This window comes from Haliaeetus albicilla, chromosome 26 (genome assembly GCF_947461875.1).
Source record: "Haliaeetus albicilla chromosome 26, bHalAlb1.1, whole genome shotgun sequence".
NCBI lineage: Eukaryota > Metazoa > Chordata > Aves > Accipitriformes > Accipitridae > Haliaeetus > Haliaeetus albicilla.
In genome coordinates, this window is record NC_091508.1 from 18,235,173 (window position 1) to 18,251,749 (window position 16,577).

The 16,577-nt window shown below is 48.7% G+C and overlaps 1 protein-coding gene across 4 annotated transcripts; it reads left to right on the forward strand.

Annotated features, from left to right (window-relative positions):
* Positions 1 to 600: 600 nt before the first annotated feature.
* CEL (carboxyl ester lipase) lies at positions 601 to 16,170 on the forward strand. Of its 4 annotated transcripts, none has more exons than XM_069770821.1 (14): positions 601 to 828; positions 7,136 to 7,331; positions 7,999 to 8,103; positions 8,532 to 10,001; positions 10,521 to 10,671; positions 11,110 to 11,232; positions 11,579 to 11,776; positions 11,877 to 12,007; positions 12,448 to 12,555; positions 12,771 to 12,888; positions 13,768 to 13,954; positions 14,511 to 14,714; positions 15,216 to 15,413; positions 15,902 to 16,170. In XM_069770821.1, the coding sequence occupies exons 4-14, from the start codon at positions 9,936 to 9,938 to the stop codon at positions 16,104 to 16,106; spliced, it is 1,689 nt and encodes a 562-aa protein (XP_069626922.1). In that variant the 5' UTR covers positions 601 to 828; positions 7,136 to 7,331; positions 7,999 to 8,103; positions 8,532 to 9,935; the 3' UTR covers positions 16,107 to 16,170. The 4 variants fall into 4 exon arrangements, with proteins under 4 accessions (XP_069626922.1, XP_069626924.1, XP_069626923.1 ...); XM_069770822.1 differs by lacking the exon at positions 601 to 828 and adding an exon at positions 858 to 1,766; XM_069770823.1 differs by lacking the exon at positions 7,999 to 8,103.
* Positions 16,171 to 16,577: the final 407 nt, after the last annotated feature.

Here is a 16,577-nt window from a genome sequence, read left to right on the forward strand (position 1 = left end):
TCACTTGTTTGTTTCAACGGTAAGATAGTCAGGAACGGGACTGCCCCTCCTTATCTTCTACATACAGCACCTCGCACAATGGAGCCTTGATCTCGGCTGGAACGCCCAAGTGCTACTGCGATACTAATAACGAGCGATAGAAACTTAATTCGGCAAAGCAACCTAATTCTGTAACTGGCTTAGAAAGAAATCCTCTAAGTGTGCACAGTGAGACCCCTACATTAAAACCACTAAACTGCCAGATGAGCAGAGAAACAGGGCAAGCAGAAACACCGAGAGGATAAACCAGCCATGTGCAGCATTTCCACCTGTGAATAATATTCCAGAGAGAGAGACAGAGCTGGGTATGGATGCTATGAACATCCCACTTGACACCCTCATTTTAAAGGTGTTGCTTCAATACAAGCGTTTTTCAATCTGGTCCTTGGGCTGATTTTGACCTGTTGGCCCAAGGCTGATTTGTGTTCACCGTACCAGACGGCAAGGCAGGCAGAGAGCAAAGAGTCCCCAGGAATGGGGAAATCTGAGGCTGGGGAGGAGCTGAGCATGCACTGGGCTTAGCTTTGGTCTGATAAGTTTATCAAGCACTGCCGGCTGCTAACTGTCAGCCGGCAAAGCGGGCCTGTTAGGGAGGAGGAACAGCTCCCAGGGCAAGATAGGACAGCCCATGCCTTATCGGAGTGCCTGAACCAAAGAGAGAACTGGAGAGTGAGCACTTTCCAACCACTTCATTTGAACAACAGACAGATTGGCAGGAAAGGCCTGTCAGCCCTTTGCTTCTGCCACCCAGGCATCAACAGGGAGCCCCCATGCATGCAAATAACCCTGGTAAGTACAGCATGAGAGTTGCAAATGTGAACATAGGGGCCTGAGGGAATGCATGGGGTAGGTTTTCTTAGGAAAATTGCCCAGGGGGGAGAGTCAGATTTACAGCAAACAATTCAGATGCTTACTGAGCAAGCTGCTCCTGTTCAGTGCCCAGAGTAGCAGCTCTTCCCCACACTGCCTTCCCTAGGTTTTGGAAGGGAATCTAGCACTTCAGAATAACACTAGTCACTAAGTTCTGGTGTACAGATAATTGCTTTGTTTTCCTTTACTGTTTTTGAAAAATAGTAAAAAAACCCCCAACTGAACAGAAGAGGAAGAACCTCACCATTCCCATCTGAGCTGCAAGAGTATGGGCCAGCAAATACCCTTTCACACCTCTCTTAGGGCAGCAATAACTAAATCAATACCAATACAGCTGCAGCAGAGAGACTCTGCTATATTTGGATGAGCTCCCTTGGACCTGTGCAAGCTACCTGTCCGTATACCTCAGCTGTGACAGGGAGGGTGATAAGAGATTCCCACATGCCACATTCTCTGCTTGGTTTCCCTGCTGAGGGTGGGCTGTGCAGGATAGAACTGGCATCAGATCAGCAGCTTCAACACACTGCGTTCCTTCAGTCTTTCAGATCACACTGTTATCAGGCCATTGCTCATTTAGACCATACGGACAGCTGTCATCCTGCATCCCACCCACCTTTGGGTCTTTGGCTGGGTCCAAGCTGGTGACTTGGGTCCTGCCTGTATCAGGGGATTTGACAGAAAGCTGGCCCCAGTGCAAGCCCTGACCCTGTGCTGGGAGGAGATGTTCATACTTTGCTGCCTGGGTGCAAGTACTGTCTCAAGCCTTCCATGGGGTACGAGGCAGGAAACCTTCTGCAGCAGCAATGTGGGCCAGGATATCTCCAATGTGAGCTAGTCACTCAAAGGTTCCCTTTCTGGTAAGTAACATATCTAGGAAGCAATTTAGCTCCTCCTAAAGCACATACCTAAAATAGGACAGAAGTCATGTCTTCAGCGCACCTACTTCTCTCTCCTTGAAGAGAAAGGGAGCCTAATATCTGTAGATATCTAAAGTTACATGAGATGAGTCACACCCCTGTGGCTTCTGCAACACTCTGGGGCCAAATTTGTCACAGCTGTTTCTGCTCCAACCCATAATCTACTGTTCTACAGGCCATGAGCAGCCTCTAAGCCGTTTAATTCCTCTGTGCATCAAGGGCTCCTAAGCAAGTTCTAAGTATGACAGCCACATTCAGCACTGGCCAACAAAACTCTGAGGTTCAAGGCTTCCTCATGAAGAATGAGGAGTTAAAAAACCCTATCCTATTGATTCTGCCTTCCTCTTGAAGAATTTTAAAGCAATGGAACTTTATCTTACATCCCAGGCCCTTCTATATTAGGAGCTTTGGTGGGATTTTTGGCAGTGGTCAAGTCCGCTGGTTTTGTCTCTCTATAAAATAGAAATTATCTCTTGCCTCAGTTGGGGAAGGGGAAGTCAGAGATGATGGAGCATTCCTGTTCTTGAAAGGGCCCCATCCTGAGAGCGTGGACACGGTGAACCAGTGTGTCAGTCAGACATCCCTGCCCCAGCTCCTTATTTAGATCCAGCCTGTAGTAGCTTGACTGTAAATCAGTCAGGCTCAGTGGACACCCAGGTGTGACAGCACCTGGAAAAGAGAGTCCAGAAACTGCAGCTGCATTTTCTGGTATCATAGCATCACAGAGAATGCTAAATATAAGGCTCAAAACTCAAAGAAGGATTATTCCTGGCTTTGACGTTGTCAGCTGATCGGAGCCAGTCACTCTCCCTCCCTGTGTCTCAGGTTTCCCCATTTGCAAAGTGAGGATAATAACATGGACACGCTCCGAGATCTACAGATAAGAGCAAGGTAGAATTGCTGCACATGCACAGTAATCTTACACTGGAGTGGCATTGTGAAAAATCCCACAGAAAACACATAACGCATCAAAGCAAGGTCTCTGCATTGTAATCTGCCAACCTGCATTTTTTGCTTTAAAATATTTGCCCAAATTTCAGTAGGACAACTAGAAATGGAACTTGGGTCACCTGGACTTCCAGTCTTGTTTGTTAACCAACTTTCTAGCTTACCTCCTTGAAGTATAACTAAGTAGAACATCCCAAGTCAAAACTCTGTTCTTAGGAAAAGTATCATGTACTACTGGTAAGATTTTATTTCTGAGTTCTGGAAGATACTTATAAAAATATCCACAAAACTAATTTTCTAGCGCCTTACATTAAAGGCAGAGCTGACAGAGCAGAAGGCCTTTGGTTTCAGAGAGAATACGCAAGGGACAGCTCAAGTTTCCCATCTTAATTGGAACTTAAGGAAATAATAAGCTAGAAAGTCAGAGAGCCATGTCTCCATGCCTGCTGCATAGTGCCACAACAGCGGTCTTGGAGGACTCACAAATACTGATGATACTTTGCATTTGATAGCACATACTACCTAAAGATTTCAAAATGCTCCACAAAGATGGAAACACCTTATACCTGTTTTACTGCAAGGAAACCAAGAGCCAGGGAGAAAGTAACTCAAGGTCATACAGAGAGCAAGTGAAAGACCTAAGAAATGAACTAAGGCATTTTAGCTCCTAGCTTTTATTTCAATCATTAGGCAGTGTGCAAAATTCATATAAAGAGCTGCATAAGTTGTACCAGTGGAATTCTGTGCATCTTCTCCAAATAAACAGGCTCTTGACTGTCTCGGAGTCCTGGCACATCTTTGCTCACAGTACACCTTGCTACTGCAAGTCTGGAAGCAGCCACTACATACCATGACCTATTTCAGGCCAAATCCCTATTTTCTTAACTATGTGTTCCCACTGAAGTGGGCACAATATACAACAGTCAGCAGGATTTAGCCCCTAGCCTGCAAGTTTTCTCACAGCATCATTATAAATTTTGCGGGAGATGATACAACACAAACCTTGTGGTTGTCAGGATCAATAATTTATATTTATGGGGTACCACTTCCTTGGCCCCACTTCCTCAATCCCAAAGTCCCCAGCAATCTTAGCTCGGAAGGGAATGTGACTCAGGCCTTCAACTGAAGGGCTGTCATCTGCAAACCCTGAAGACTGGATGTGGCCGTGGTTTTATCACTGGCCACCAGCTGCCTCTAGAGCTCTTGCCTCCTCCCCAATGATTCAGCAAATCTTCTTGGAGGAGAAAAACAAGCACACAAGTGAACAAATCACAATGTCAGATTACAAAGATGAGCGGGGAAAAACTGCGGCTCAAAGGAGGGAGATAAAAGCTGAAGTCTCACGATCCAAGGACTGAAAGGCCTGGCAAAGACTTGTATTTTTGGAGGAGGGTGATAATAATGTGAAAAATAGGGTTGTAGTTTGGATTCTTTACACTGTGAAACATTCCTAACTATAAAAGAGAACACTGTGGAAGGAAATTAAGCATATTCTGCCCTCTGCTATCCGGGCATTGCACAGGGCTGATACGGATTTTTACTGGGATAGCTGAAACGTGAACAGTCCATTCTGGTTTGCACTGGAACAAAGTTCCACTAAGCAAACTATTTTCAGAAAGAGTTTCTGCTCTCTATAACCAAGACTTTCAATAGTTTGGAAGCCTATTATCAGGCACTTTGAACATCACTGCTCCTGAAAAAAAAGTTCTGTAAGTCATTTGGTATCTAAGGCATGGCAGAAGGCAATTAGAAATAACGTTTTGACTTCTGACAGTTTGGCCACTGTATCATATTTATATATTATAGCCCTTTTCCATAAACATTTTGTTTCCTGCTGTAACCACTTCTGAGGTGAAACACCTTATCAGCTTAACAGCTCATGGTACACAGTCTATAGAATAGAAAGTAAAGAAGAAACTTCAGCCAAACCTTAGGTGGGAGATGTAGTATTTCCCCCCATGGCATTCAGCCCTGACACTCCGGGCAGAGCCCAGACTTCCAAGAACGCCATGAAACCTTAATGGAAATAAAAGTGTTTGCAATTTATGGAGCGCTCATGTCATGTTTGTGGAATCTCTCAGCCCAGTGGGTCCTCTGTTATCGGTGAGACAGAGATGCAGCCTTCCACTAGATTAAACGCAACACAAAAAATAAGCACAAAAGGAAGAGGAGATTGGGAACTGTGTGTACACATATTGTGGATGGATAAACTGAAGCTGACTTTGGTCTCATATTGCTTTTACACTCTTGCTGATTTATCTTACTAACCAGCACAGAGATCAATGTTTTGACACTGAAGTACAACTAAGCAGGACCGATTTACGCTGCTATGGGTTTGTGTATTCTCTGAGTATGTATTCACCTCACCAACAACTTTCAGCTCACAAAACCTCCTTGATCCCTCTCCAAGGGCTCCCAGAGGGAACAGGGTTTTGGGGTACCTACTTACAGTCCCTGCTGCTCTTCCCTAGGAAACATGAAGGGAGCAACCACAGCACAAGCCAGAGGACCTCCTCTGAAGCTCACCCAGGGAGTTAATACTATGTAAGCCATGTGTAAATAATGCCAGGGCTGTCTCCTTTTAAAGCGTTTCCCTGTGCAGTACTGCCACCTGCTCTCACAGGTTTGGGGGTTTCCTCTCAAGTCTAACAATAATCAGGTGTGTTCTTAGAGCTCCAGTGTCAGAGCCAAGGGCATTACAGTTTTTAAGCTGAAAGGGGAAACCTTATCACCATGTTCCAGTGTTTAAAGGGTGGCTACAAAGAAGATGAAGATTCCCTTTTTACAAGGAATCACATGGAAAAGGCGAGGGGTAATGGGTATAAGTTACTCCTGGGGAGATTCCAATGGGATACAAGAGGAAAATTTTTCACAATGAGAACAGTCAGCCATTGGAATAATCGCCCCAGGGAAGTGGTGGATTCCCCAACATTGGATACTTTAAGATTCAGCTGGAGGAGGTGCTGGGGCATCTTGTTTAGACCATGCTTTTGCCAAGAAAGGTTGGAGAGATGATCCTTGAGGTCCCTTCCAACCTGGTATTCTACGGTTCAGGGATCCTATGAAAATGTGGTACTACTGCACCCTACAGGGTGAAAACAGCGAATATATAATTCTATTTTTTTTTAATCACAGTTTCTAAGCCAGGCTCATTGCTTTGGGGAGGGAGGCTGGCTCATGGCTCCTGGGTATTTGCAGCTGGTGGTTCTGCTTCTGCCCCATCCCGGAGCTCTCACAGAACAAACACACCCATTGCCCACCCTGCTAGAACAAGCAGGAGGAACAGCAGAGGCTGTAACACTAACACACAAACACACATACACAGAGAAATGCCACCAACCCTGACTCAGGGACTCCGTGGCGGTGGGGAAGCAGGGCTCCGCTGTGCTGGAGCTGTCCCGCATGTCCCGGCTGCCATGTGCAGGGTACCCACGGGAAAGGGGGAGCTCAGGGATGGGGGGAGGTTGCTTGCACGGTGTGGAGGTGGGATGGAGACATTCACCTGTTTAAACTGCTGCCTTGTTCTGTTTCATCCCTCTTGATTTGGTACAACAGAGGCAGGCATGCTTGAGAAACTGCCTGGCAGCAGAAACCTCAGCAAAAGTCTGCTTGAGGGTTTGATAGCTGAGGGGACCTGGTGATCTGGTGAAGACGACTGCCTCCCCCAGCACGCTACACGCAGCATGGGATGCAGTGAGCCCGGCTTTCTGCCTGCTTCCAGTGGGCTGGAGCCGAGGGGAGAGTGTGCAGGAATCGATGCCATATGTTCCTGTGACCGCACTCACTGGACCTGTTCCCTCCTGGCGCCCAGTTAGTTTTGCCAGAAGAACAATCTGTGAGATCTCCCACAAGAAACATCTTTCATTTTCTCACTGTAGTCCTTCATCGGCACTTTTTAAAAAAAAAAAAAAAATTATCTTAACTGCATTTCCATCTTGCCTTGTCCCTGCACCCTACTGAGCTGCTGTAACTGTAACTACAGCAGAGCAAATGCAGAGCATGAAGCCTTTTGTGCTACAAATGCATCTCATACAGATTAGTAGCCAACTGCCTGAGGGGTTTCTGTCAGATAGTGCAGGGGACCTCTGTCATCAGGCAGCTGTATGTAGCTTTACAGGGTTTTTTAATTTAAATTTTCTTTCCTCAGTCGTGCCACAAGAGTCTTTTATGGTACCAGTATATGATTCCAAAATCCACATGGAAGTGGGACCAAAGGTAAAGCAACCCATTGCTCACCCAGCTGAGTCCCTTCTTTTCCAAAATCTGGAGCACAAACTTCCATTTTTGCATGTTCCCATGAAGGCCCAAGTCCGTGTGTGCCACAGGCAGAAAGCAAACCCGATGCTTTCCCTTTTTCTTAGGGAGGGATACAACAATCCCCAGGTGTCTGGTGAGAACCTGATTGGCCTCAGCAGGGCCCGTCGCCCACACAACGCGATTTTTGTGAACTTCGATGATGAAGAAATCCCAACTAAACCCCTGGATGCTGCTGTACAGACCTGGAAGAAAGTGTGCACCGATCCTGTGGATAAAAAGGTAGAGGAAGAGCTGAGAAAGGTACGTGCCTTATTCCTGACCTGGGCTGAGCACTATACTGCAGCATGCAGACCTCATAAAAAATTGTTGTTATTGTAACTACTGCTGGCTTCTCTGAAGGTTTTGTGATTGTGTTTCCTGTTTAACCTTGTTAATGGGTGAGATATGGGCCTGTGTAATTAGGCCAGGGACCCAAATCCAGGCTTTTGGGTTCCACTCCAGTTTGATATCAGCTGTCCTTTGTGCCCTTAGCAAAACACACGTTTGTTTTTTCTGTTCTCTAATCTATCAAATAAGAAGGGCTGTACTGGCATATTCTGCCAGGGATACAGGAATATTTGGTGTCCTGAACAGCTGCAGTTCCCCTTGAAATGATGGATGGGGTAAAAATTTGTCAAGGCACGACAATGTCATGTCAGGAAAGTGAGTGAGTGGCACATATCTGAAATGTCAGCCAGGGCTCTGGAATTGTGTTCCTTAGAGTTGCCTGTGTTCTGAAAATGAATTTTGCAATTTGCCTTCTGCAGAGCTCTCCAGCCCTTTTGGAGAGTAGACTGGCTGCTGGGCAGACACTGTTCTTCTGAGGGTAATGATGGGCAAATCCAAAGTCTGACTGATATAACAAGTCTCAGTAGACACCACTGAGACCACTGTGTTCATTTCCATGGTTGTTTCTGTATTATTTTAGCTCTTTGAAGTCTGTCCTGTCTGGTCTCGGAATGCAGTAAAAGCCAATATCAGTGTCCACCCAGACAAGCTGAAACTTCTGTTGCCTTATTTGGCCTATTTCATGGTGAGTCTGTTATATCTGCCCTTGTGCCTGTCTGAGGCTGCTAGGAGGCAGAGCAAGGGAGCATCAGCCGAGTGTTCCTGGTTCTCTACATCTTGTGCAGGACACTAGGTCTCAGACCTTGGGACACAGGGTTCCCCTGCTCCAATTTTGCAGAGAGCAAGTTGAGGGAAAGGACTTTCTGAGGCCACCTAAGAAGTCCATGACAGAGCTGGCATCCAGTCATTACCATCAGATCACATCTCCCTCTTTCTCGGTTAAAGGCTTTTGTTGATCAGATACCTCTCTTCTCCCCACCTTGCTGAAGTCAGCATATCCCAAAGACCAGACTGCCTTTCGCACACCAGTCCAGCACTTCTGTTACTGAGCTAGGGATATTCTGCAGGGTGCTTGCCCTCAGTTCATTATTGGTTTTCTTTTTTCACCTCTAGGTTATGCCCCTAATGATATGTGATGGAAGCAAAACAGAGTCTGCCCATCACTGTCAAGAAGCAAGGTATGCTGTGCCAGCAGAAGGGCTTTCTTTGGTTAAACAAGTGGTGCAGATAGCAAAGAGCAGCTGGCATATGTGTCTGGAGAGGATGAGGATGACGAAGAGGGGGAGGATGAAGAGGACTTCAAGCCTTCTGATGGGAGTGAAAATGAAATGGAGACAGAAATTCTGGACTATGTGTGAACTCAGTGACCAGTATGACTGCTGTTGGACAGAATCTTCTCTGCTCTTGTTCCTTGAGAGCTGAGGGTTCAGCCACCATGCCCAGGATGTGGGAAAGCAGAACTTGTACTAAGATGATGACGATCTCTCTGCACCGACTGCGGTGCCTGCTGATGGCTGTCATTCTGGATGTTTGGGAGCCATTGCCTACATTTTCATAATTGCTGGCTAATAAGCCCTCAAGCAAGCTCAACAAACTCCCAAGAAAGAGCCCAGAATCCAAGCCATACACCAGAGAAGAGGAGAAGTTGCATTCCCAAATGTCTCCATGTGTGCGAAGTGCACTTTGGCCAGGTTGGTGGCCACGTGGACAATAGAAAAGGTGCCTGAGGAGGTGCTGGGGGAAGTACTCCGGTGCTACTGGAGTCCCTAAGGCAGGTGCTGCCCTTCTGCTTGTCTAAGGGCAATGAAAATACTGTGTCATGACTTCAGCATTGAGCCTTGCCGGTAATCTTGGAAATAAAGCCTGCAGGAAAACACACTTTCTGGCAGTGAATAATTCCCTTCTGTGGGAGGTAGCGTACGTTGTCCTCACTAGCTGATGCACTTCTCAATTCTGTCTTGACTTCCCCAGTAGTTAGCAAGGACTGAAGGAAGCAGGCAGTGGGGCAAAGCTTCAGGTCCACAGAGGTTGGCCGCTCTGGCCATCAGTCTGCCACTGCTGACTGGATTGCTACCACCCTGTCACAGAAATGAAGGCTCTGCTGGCACTTTCTGAGCCTTGTGCTTTCCCCAGTGTGTTACAAGTGCAAGGTTTCTCATTTGTGGCCGATAATATGCTCTAATGCATGGTTTAATACGATTTCAGCCTCCTGCACTTGTGTGAGGCTTCTCAAGGCTTCAGCATTTTTTTATGTTCTGTGGAGTTTTGTTAGACTGAGATATTTCCTTAGGTTTGGCCTCCAGCCCACAAAAGCAACATCTGCAGGGCTCTCACACAGTGACGCCAGTCTGCCTCAGCCATGGTTTGGCCTCAGCCTACTGAAGGACAAGTGTGTAGAGGCTGCCCTAGTTTACCTTAGAGCCAAGACTGGGTCATGGCATTGACACACAGCTGCACTCCTAGATATATATATGTAAGCCTCCATGTGGGAATTGGCTCCTCAGGTGTGCACTCACCATGGCTCGCTGGGAGATCCTGTGCTTTGCCTTGTGCTCCTACCTTGGGGTAGCATGGGCTGCAACCGTAAGTACCAAAACACTTCTTATGGCTTTGCAAGACATTTTGCCTGTTCCTGCCTGAATAAGCAAACTCCTGCTACGTGTGGTCTGGAGCCCATGAAAGAGGGCCTGTGGACCATGACAGCCAAGGCAGGGTGCTTTTAGGTGCCCTAAAAATGGCCAAGACTCTCATCAACATTCTTCCAAAAGTTCCTGCACAGTTCTTTGTCAGGTCTGGCCTGGTTTACATCTTAAGGCTGTAGGTCCTCACCTTCTGCTGTTTGTCTTTGGGAGTGCAGGGGAATTGCCACTGCCCATCTGCTCCAAAGGGCAGCCTGCAGGACATCTGTTCAGGCACATCTCCAGTGGCAACTACCTGTGGGCTTTCCACAAGGGTCCAAAGGGATGGCTGGGGAAGGCGGGCTGTGAGTGGGTCCATCTGGGGGACCGAGCAGGGCAAGGTGTGGGTGCTGGCAACATGGGAAGCCAGAGGCATGAAGGACTGTACAATGGATTTTTCTCTTCTCAATGGTGCCACATGTAGCTGGGTGTGGTGTACACCGAGGGCGGTTTTGTGGAAGGCGAGAGTAAAAAACTGGGACTCTTTGGGGACTATGTCGACATCTTCAGAGGGATCCCCTTTGCTGCCCCTCCAAAGACTCTGGAAGACCCCCAACCTCATCCTGGCTGGGAAGGTAAGATCCAGCTTTTGAATGCCTTTGGTTTGGGGTTTTGTTTTCACTTCTCTCTCTGTAGTCCATTATTGACAAGCCAAAGACTTTTTTGCCTGCTTTCATCTGCTAAGCAGAGCCAAGAAAAAGCTCTTTGTCTCATGGTGGGTATGACAGTCTGTGTCTAAGCGTGCCCAAGCAGCTCAAGTAACCACATGAAGTAACAAATCCAAAGCATGGCACCTGCATCTCCCCTACCCATGCCTCAGCTGTCCAGAACTAGTTCACATGGGAAAAGGTCCCACTTTGTCACTCCCTCAGGCCGGTCACAGTGGCTGGGGAGGCTTTGCTGCCTCTGTATTGGACTCACAGAGGAGAGGATGGATGGACAGACAGTTTGCAACCAAAGGATGGAGTTGATGCCTCTAACTAGGACCTGCTGTCTTCCCTCTCTCCTCTCAGGAACACTGCAGGCAAAAGAATTCAAAACCCGCTGCATTCAGATGACACTTACACAAACTGATGTCCGTGGAAGCGAGGACTGTCTCTATCTGAACATCTGGATCCCTCAACAGAGGAAACATAGTATGTGCTTGGCAGAGACCTGGGGAGGAGATTCTCAGTTGCCTTTTGTGGACAAACTGCTCTGGAGCATCTCTCAGCAGCTATGTTCCCATAGTGGGCAACTGCAGGAGCACTGATTTTCAAAGGGAAGGGTGGGAGCCATGTCAACCAATGTCCCTCAGCTGCAGCCTGTTGGGAGTTTCAGCCTCTTTACAGAGCGTAGACTTTCTTGGCCATAGGCTATTGCACAGCATCATGTCTATTCCTGCCCAGGTGGAGCGACGCTCAGCGAGGGGGTATGGGCGTGGATGGGCAGCACCTTCTAGCTATGTTGTAGCTCACACTGCTTTTCTTCCTCATCTCCCAGTCTCTACCAACTTGCCAGTGATGATCTGGATCTACGGTGGCGCCTTCCTTGTAGGAGGGAGCCAGGGAGCCAATTTCCTCAATAACTACCTCTATGATGGCGAGGAGATTGCTGTGCGGGGCAACGTGATCGTGGTGACCATCAACTATCGCCTGGGGCCCCTAGGCTTCCTGAGCACTGGAGACGCAAGCATGCCAGGTACCGTAGCTGCTCCCTCTTCAGGGGACCCTGTCACAGGTCCCCAACTTACCGGCTTTGCTGTGCCCTTGCTTAATGGTGGGTGCTCTCTGTTGCTCAGGGAACTACGGGCTGAAGGACCAGCACATGGCTATTGCCTGGGTGAAAAGGAATATCAAGGTCTTTGGGGGTGACCCAGAAAACATCACCATCTTTGGGGAATCAGCTGGTGCCGTCAGTGTCTCCTTGCAGGTGTGTTGTACTTGTTAGACCCCACCAGAGCCACTTCTCTTCTCCGTAAATGGGAGAGATGATCCCCTTGGCACTCCACTGCTTTCCTCCACACACACTGCCTGTTTAACATCTTCTCCTGCCCAGGGACAGCAATGCTCAGCCTCTTCACCTTGTAGCTGCTCCTCCTTCAGCTTAATCAGCTCCACCACTGCAGGCACGTGTCCTTGCTTTTGGGACCTCTGGTGAAATAGCATTTACTTGCCATGTCCCCCTAGTCTGCTCCTCTTCTCACCGTATCACCTTTTAACTTTAACTGCTGAGGCTGTTAAATAGCACGAGAACTGGCAGCTTCCTCGGGTCTGGTGCACAAGCTGTGAGGCGATCGGACAGGTCTGGGAGGTGATGGGCTTTTCAGGAGTTTGCACCTGAAACCCTCTTGTCTCTATTTTGTACCACAGATGTTGTCCCCAAAGAACAAGGGCCTGTTCAAGAGAGCCATCACCCAGAGTGGTGTCGGTCTCTGCAGCTGGGCCATCCAGAATGACCCGCTCTCCTGGGCTAAAAAGGTAACATGCAAGCCTTGCTTGAGGGAATAGAAAACAAAGGGATTCTCTAGAGAAGAGCATAACTAGCGAGGTATTCAGCAGGAGCCATGCTGCCAAACACAGAGCTTTGGAAACATGCTGCTTTGAGACTAAAACCAACCTCTGCCCTGTGAAGGTGGTAATGAAGCCTGGCTTCAGAGGGTAGTGCTGGGAGCTTTCTCTCTCTCCTCCTGCAGATTGCACAACATGTGGGCTGCCCCATAGACAACACCACCACCTTGGCCAACTGCCTGCGCGTCTCCGACCCCAAAGCTGTGACGCTGGCCTACCACCTGCAGCTGACCAACCTGCCCTGTAAGTCCCCCGGTCCACGCTGTGGTCCGCCACGCACCCAGGGCTCACCATGACTTTGATGAGATGCTGGGGTGATTGCCAGGAGTGTTGAAGCAGTGCTTGTGTCCTTCAGAAAGGGGACAATAATGACAGATCTCACAGTTGCCCTTCTGCAGGCAGGTGCACGTTGCGCTGAATGAACGCCGTTCATCGTGCAATGGCAGCGGTGGCAGAGGAATTACCCACGGGCCATGCCTTGGCTCCAAAACAGCTGTTTGGGCTTTCTGTTCTGTGAAAGCAGCAAGAGCATTCCAGAACACAGCTTACAAACAAAAAAATAATTGACCACAACCCTGCTATTTTCCTTTGAGTCGCTGGGTGGAGTGTAGGACTCTCACAGCAGGTAGGGAATGCTTCTGCTTTTACTGCCTGTGAGAATTTCTTGCCCAAGACGACTCTCCTCTGTTTGCTCTCCTCATGCTCCTAGTAAACAGCCCCAGTATTTAGCCTTGCCCAGGACAGACAGTGGCCAAGCCACTGCTGTGCAGCTGCACTGGCCTAAGCCAGCTGTCCTGGCAGTGAGTGAATGCAGCCAGATGGGGTGGGGAGAAGTTCTGCTCTTCCATACCTTGGACTGGGCTTTCTGGGAAGGGGCTGGGGGAAGGAGAGGAATTGTTGATGACACCTGCCGGTACTTGGTTGGCAGATGTCTTGTTCATCTCCCCCAGCTACAGGCATGAGGTTTACTGAACGTGATTCTGTGGTCACGCTGAAGTCACCACCCAAGCTCTCATTCACCTCAGCCTATTCCTTTGACAGTTCCTTGAGCCACGGGATATGCCGGGCCACACATGTCTTTTCTCAGCTCCTAACAGACTCCGGTTTTGTCTCCTGCTGCAGCTCCCCTGGTTCACACACTTGCCCTCACTCCTGTCATCGATGGAGACTTCCTCCCAGACATGCCAGAGAACCTCTTTGCCAACGCTGCTGACATTGACTACATTGGTGGGATCAATAACATGGATGGACACATCTTCGCTGGCATTGATTTGCCTGCTATCAATCGCCCATTGGTGAAAATCACTGCGTAAGTGAAGGATGCTCTTAAAACCCTTAACAGGAGGAACCCTATCTTTAACGTAGCCCCCAAACTCCAAGGCCTTAGACCTGAGTGGACAGGGCACTACCTTCAAAACAGTATGTCACTCCAAGCCAGGGTGCCTAGGGCATATGCTGCCAAGTCCAGAGCCTTCAAGAGAAAGGGCCAGCTAGTGGGGAAGCCTCCCCGTGTACCTTTACGGTGCTTCTGAACTCAGCACCAGGGACAGGCTTGGCAGCCCTGATGGTCTCTGTCCAGAGAAGGTACATGCCAGACATGCTGGGTGCCCACCCCTTAAGACTCCTCTTTGCGGACAAAAGGAGCTTGCGGCCAATTTGGCCCCAAGCTGTTCTGCTGAGAAAGCTGGGAAGCACATGCCCACCATCGAAGACCTGGAATGAAATCACTGGCTTTTACTCCACCAAACCATTGCTAACCACAGGCTTGGATATGAACATCAATGGGAGCTGGGATCCATTTCCATGATCCCTGCCCCACTTGAAGCTGCCGGTCTGTAATTAGTTGATACTACTTGTCTTTTCAGGCAAGAGGTCTATCATTTGGTCAAAGGACTTACTGTGGACAGGGGCGAGCGTGGAGCCAATGCGACATACAACCTCTACACACAAGTGTGGGGTGACAACCCGGACCAGGAGGTCATGAAGAGGACAGTGGTGGACCTGATTACTGACTACATTTTCCTGGTTCCCACACAGTGGGCACTGTATCTGCACCTGCAGAATGCCCGGTGAGCAGCTCAGCCCTGGCAGGAGCCCAAAGCCCGCCAGGGGCTGAAACGCTGTGTTGCCGGCACAAGGGGATGAGGAGTGGGTTAAGAGGGCTGAACTTGAAGGAGGCATGCTTTTTGGTACTGAGTACATGCTTATGTGTAACTTGTACAAACACTACTTCTCTAATGCTGCAAGGGCGTCATGCTAGGAATTTGTTTTAAATTTCCATTAAAACAAGTTTTTGCTTCCTAAAAACTTCAGATTTCATCCTAGCAATGTTTGATGCCACGAGACACGGCAGTTGGAAGATATGAGGGTTAGAGTGAGAATCAGAAATGGAAGTTAAAAATTACCAGATAGAAGGATGTTTTCTCCTGAGACCACCTCTTAGATGCACATGAGCATCTTCCAACGCTGAATCTCTGGCTCTGCTGGTATTTGGAGCGTGGTTATGAATCTGCACCCCTTCCTCTGCTTTCCACTCACATCCACTTAGCATGTCTATTTTATTTCTCCAGGAGTGCCAAGACATACAGCTACTTGTTCTCCCAGCCATCCCGAATGCCTGTCTACCCAAGCTGGGTAGGGGCAGACCATGCTGATGACCTGCAGTACGTGTTTGGAAAACCCTTTGCCACCCCTCTGGGCTACCTGCCCAAGCACAGGACTGTCTCAAGTGCCATGATTGCTTACTGGACCAACTTTGCCAGGACAGGGTGAGTGATTCCAGTTCCACATTTGGGGCTTGCTGCAGCACTTCAGCCTGCTGCTCTTGTCTATTAACTTCTCAAGAGCCATTCCCAAAAGCGGGGTGCCCTCTCTCTGTACTTCTGTTGTGAGCCTGGCTCTATGTCTCCCAGTGGTGGAGTTTCCCCTGGGGACAGCAAAAGCATTTTCAGAACTTGTGAACTCTGCTTAGACTTAATGATGAGGTTTGTTTCCGAATCCTGCCATTCAGACAGGAGTTAAGCCCCTGCATGCAGCCAGGGACGATGCTAGTGGGGACCAAGGGAAGAGACTGCAGGTCAGCAAGTCACTCCTAGCAGGCAGAACTGCTATTGCTTGTCCCAATGTCAAACTCTCTCTTTGCACTCACTTGAAGCCTCACTTGAGCAGACGGGGGTCCCTCCCAAACACCACAAACCTTGCTGCATCCACAAGCTGCCCTGATAAAACTGAACTTCCATGTCTCCTTTTTCCCCAGTGATCCCAACAAAGGGAATTCGAAGGTGCCCGTTGCCTGGCTGCCCTACAGCAATGAGAGCAGTTACTACCTGGAAATCAACAGCAAGATAAACCAGGACTCTCTGAAGCAGAATCTGAGATCCCGGTACGTGAACTTCTGGAACACAGTCTATCAGAGTCTGCCGCAGGTTGCCAACATCTCCCTGACCGAGGAACTGCTGTGAAGCTAAGAAAAAAAAACACCTTTTGGAAATAGGCCAAATTCATTAAAGGCTTGCTTGTAACTGAGTGATTATGGCTTCTCTTTGTCTTTGCCGTGACAGGGTTTTCTCCCTGACGTTAAAGCCAGGCAGCGAGCGACATCCAGTCTGCGGGCAAAGCGTGTTCCCCTGTCCCGTAACACAGCAATGTCCCGGTGAAGCCGCTGACACCGGGAGCCGCGGCTCGGCCTGCTCTGCCAGCCCTTGGGTCAGGGTTTGTTTTACCTCGTCGCAGGACAGGCCCTGTCCTCTGGATGTCCCCGCGTTACCATCAACACCCACGCTAATAACAAAAGCCCTTAGATAATTACAGTTGTCACCTACGAACGCAAACCGACAGGTGAACTGTTGCCCTACGTGCAGGGAAATCGGCTCCGAAACTCAAAGAGGGCGAAATAAACCCAACGGCGGGAGGTTATTCCGCACCGGTTTATG